The sequence below is a fragment of the Chrysochloris asiatica genome, unplaced genomic scaffold, assembly GCF_000296735.1.
Source record: "Chrysochloris asiatica unplaced genomic scaffold, ChrAsi1.0 scaffold00075, whole genome shotgun sequence".
Lineage (NCBI taxonomy): Eukaryota > Metazoa > Chordata > Mammalia > Afrosoricida > Chrysochloridae > Chrysochloris > Chrysochloris asiatica.
In genome coordinates this window covers 7,944,163-7,947,692 of record NW_006408593.1, presented here as the reverse complement: position 1 = coordinate 7,947,692, position 3,530 = coordinate 7,944,163, and the positions used below count along the sequence as shown (strand labels likewise).

The window sequence follows — 3,530 nt, the reverse complement described above, 5'->3', positions numbered from 1 at the left end:
AAAAAAGACATATTTAAGCTCAATAGCTTCCACATTCTGTTATCTGCTTTAATTTGAATTTTGAAGTAATTGAACACAGGAGGTCATTAGATGCATGGCTACCTACTCTGACATTGTGAATTCGTGTCAATGCCTGATGCTTGAAATTAAGTTCACTGTAAGCTTTCAATATGGTTTCCCGTCAACTGAGTCTTATCTTCCTATGTCTGGGGACTCTTCTCTCTTTCCCATTTTTGAGTCTTGTTAGGAGCCTGATCTGCCTTCTACTATAGAAGTTGCAAACACTGATCTCCACATTCCCAGCCTACCTCTCAATTTAGGATTCTTGAGGAACACTCTGGGCACAGTTTTAGAGGAATATCTGAGGCTGCAGTGTTTGGCATATGCTATATAGTTGTAGTGCAGTATGTTTGTTGTCAGTGCTGATGGTATCTTCTTCAGACTAGTTGTGCAGTACAACTTAGCATGTTGCACCAGGCTGCATAGTTTCAGCAGGACCACCATGTTGACCCTGACCTTGTTCTTCTGTCATCCTGGTGAGTCTCCAATAGCCACTATCTTTTAAGTAAATTCACTTTCCTGCATAAATCAACCAGTGGTAACTTCAGCTAGCAACTAAGGAAACTTGACAAATACTGTGATGTACACTGTTTAACTGATCCATATATAATCAATTTTAGACATGTGTACCAAAGTTGTTGTTGAGTTGGTGCCAACTCATAGTGACTCTATGTAGGGTCTTCAAGGAGTGGCTGGTGAGTTTGAACCAATGACCTTTTGGTTCAAACTGACCTTGCAGTCCAGTGCTTTGTCCCACAGTGCCACAACAGGATTTCTTCACAAAAGTTAGTTGCTAGCAATATCCATGTCACAAAGATTAGTCCTGTGTTTCCATTTCTATACTGGCTGTGACTTCTATTTGTTTTGTAATCTTTGTAAGTCTCATTTCTTCATTCAACAAATAGAACACAGGTGTATTAGTTGCTTACATTTGCTGTAACAAATTACCACAAATTTGATGACTAAGACAACATAAATTTGCAGTCTTACAGTTCTGGAGCCAGATGTTCAGAATCAGACACAGGTTACTCTGGCAGTTCTTGGGAAGAATTTATTTCCTTGCTGTTTTTTGAGTTTGGAAGCTGCCTGCATTTCTTGGTTTCTACCATCACATTGCCTTTTCCTACTCAGTTCGTGAGTCTCTCTGTACCTTTCTCTTCAATGGACACTTGTGATGACATTTAGGGACCAGAAGGACAATCTCATTTTAAAATTCTTAATCATATCCTTTAAAGTCTCTTTGGATATATAAAGTAATATTCATAGGTTCCAGGGATTAACAATTGATGTCTCTGGGGCCACTATTTAGTCTATCACAGTATGCTATGTGTTATGCCTTGGGAATTCAAGGTGGAAAAGATAAACATTTCCTTTGCATTTGTGGAGGTTGTTGTTGTTGTTGTTGTTAAGTACCATGGAGTCGGTTCTAGGCTGTAAATCTTTATGGGAGCAGACTGCCTCATCTTTCTCCCACAGAACTGCTGGTAGTTTCGAACTGCCGACCTTCAGGTTAGCAGCCTGATTCATAACCATTACGCTACCAGAGCTCCTGAGGAGAGGTTGGTGGTACATACATTTAAATTAAAATTATACAAACGCTTTGCAAGTTCAATTGTGATAAATGCTTAAAGGAAAAGTACAGATGGGATGCAAGTTTTCTGCAGTGTCTTATGAGGTTGTGAAAAAAGTTCTTAAAATTCTATTAGGTAACACTTAACTATGGTTAGGCATTGTGCTGGGTGCAGTACATGTGTTCATTAAGGTAATCCGCACACATGTGAGGCAGATACATTGACTAGCTCTAGAAGAAAAAACTGAGACACAGAGAGGGTATTTTCCTTGTTGTTGTTTTGTTTTCCAAATAGGACACTTGGGACTTATTTTGCCAGCTAGATAGTGGGGTACAAGCAGAAAACAACTTTGTTCTTTCTCATCATTTTCAGTTAAATTTGCTTCATTAAATCATATCCCCCCAGATTCTGGATGAGATCTTGACCAGGTGATATCTGTGTTTTCTGTCATTCTTAGTTATAAATCAATTGTCTCTGTATTTTAGGATAACAAATGTCTTTTGTTTTTGCTGTTAGGTGCTGTCGAGTTGGTTCTGACTCATGATAACCTTGTGCAGAACAGAACAAAACACTATCTGGTCTTGTGCCATTGGTGTTAGGTTTGAGCCCATTGTTGCTGCTACCTTGTAAATTCAGCTTCGTTGTTCCTTTACTCTATCAAACATGATGTCCTTCTCCAGGGACTGTTCCCTCCTGAATCCACCCCCCAAATATGCTAATTCAGTTTAATACCAAAAGTGCACATTTCATCCATAATTCACTCTTTTCCTTAACCCAGACTTGAAGTTGACTTTGCGTCTGCTTTGGGGCAGGGGCTCAGCCACCTATACATCACCTTGCTTGTCTCTCACTGATCCCCCATTGCACATGCTACCTGTAGCTCCTCCAGGTTTGGGGATAAAGAAGGGACAAGACTATAAAGGACTGGGGATTTCTTTGATGCGCCTTTAGACTTTTTATTGCCAACAGTGCTTCTCTGGCTGGGCATTTATGATCAATCACTATCCATCACAAACCCGGTTTTTTGTTCATTTTTAATGATTGAAAGAATAAAAAGATCTAAAACTGCAGCTTCTGGAAGAACCACTTGTTTTTGCCCATCTTTTGTTGTTGTTGTTGTTGTGACATGCCGTTGAGTCGGTTCCGACCCATAGCAACCATGTATAGGGTTTCCAAGGAGCAGTTGTTGAGCTTGAACCGCTGACCTTGCTGTTCAAAGGGCTTTGCAGTCTGGAGCATTAACCCACAGTGCCACTCCTCAAATTTGACCTTGGCCTTGAGTTTAAGAGCAGGGTCTCTGAAGACATCCTTGTTGACAACAGTTTTGTCTAAAAGGATATCTGCAGAGTACCTGTTGGGCATGAGGTGATTATAGTTATAAACATTCACAAAAGACTTGATCTTTGACCTCTTGGCAATTTTCTTCTTGCCCGTGGCACCTGCCATTGTGCGGGAATAGTGACCTATTCCAGCCATCAGAGCATGGCTGTAGGGGCTATCAGAGGTGCCCTGATCAATGTTCTTGACAATGACGGCTTTGTGTTTAGAGTAGCATCCAGCCAGGACCAGCACCACCTTCCCGGCTTTCATGAACTTGTCCATTTTGACTGTAACAACCCAGGCCGACAGCAGAAAAGAAGAAAGGGTACTTCCTCTGACCTTTCATCCCAGCAAGAAGTGAAACCCCCAAACTTTTGCCAGTTCATGTTTAGTTTTGTTCGGCTGGGTTCCCCTTCTATCTCTAGTGGTCATTTTGGATGAAAACCTTTCCAAGGAGACTACGGGCTAGAGGAGGAGAGGTAGCCAGCAGCCTACAGCCTGCATAAGGAGGCAAGTTCCTGGTCTCACCTAACTCCAACAGTGCAACTTTCCCCCAAAGAGCCTCAACTCTTTCCTCTG

At 41.4% G+C, this 3,530-nt stretch overlaps 1 protein-coding gene across 1 annotated transcript; it reads right to left on the bottom strand.

Moving 5' to 3' along the window:
- Nucleotides 1-2,690: 2,690 nt before the first annotated feature.
- Nucleotides 2,691-3,233, bottom strand: LOC102819768 (60S ribosomal protein L27-like). The gene is made up of 2 exons (XM_006865023.1): nt 2,888-3,233; nt 2,691-2,743 (listed from the first exon to the last, which is right to left on the bottom strand). Exons 1-2 carry the CDS (start codon nt 3,231-3,233, stop codon nt 2,691-2,693), a joined length of 399 nt encoding a protein of 132 aa, XP_006865085.1.
- Nucleotides 3,234-3,530: the final 297 nt, after the last annotated feature.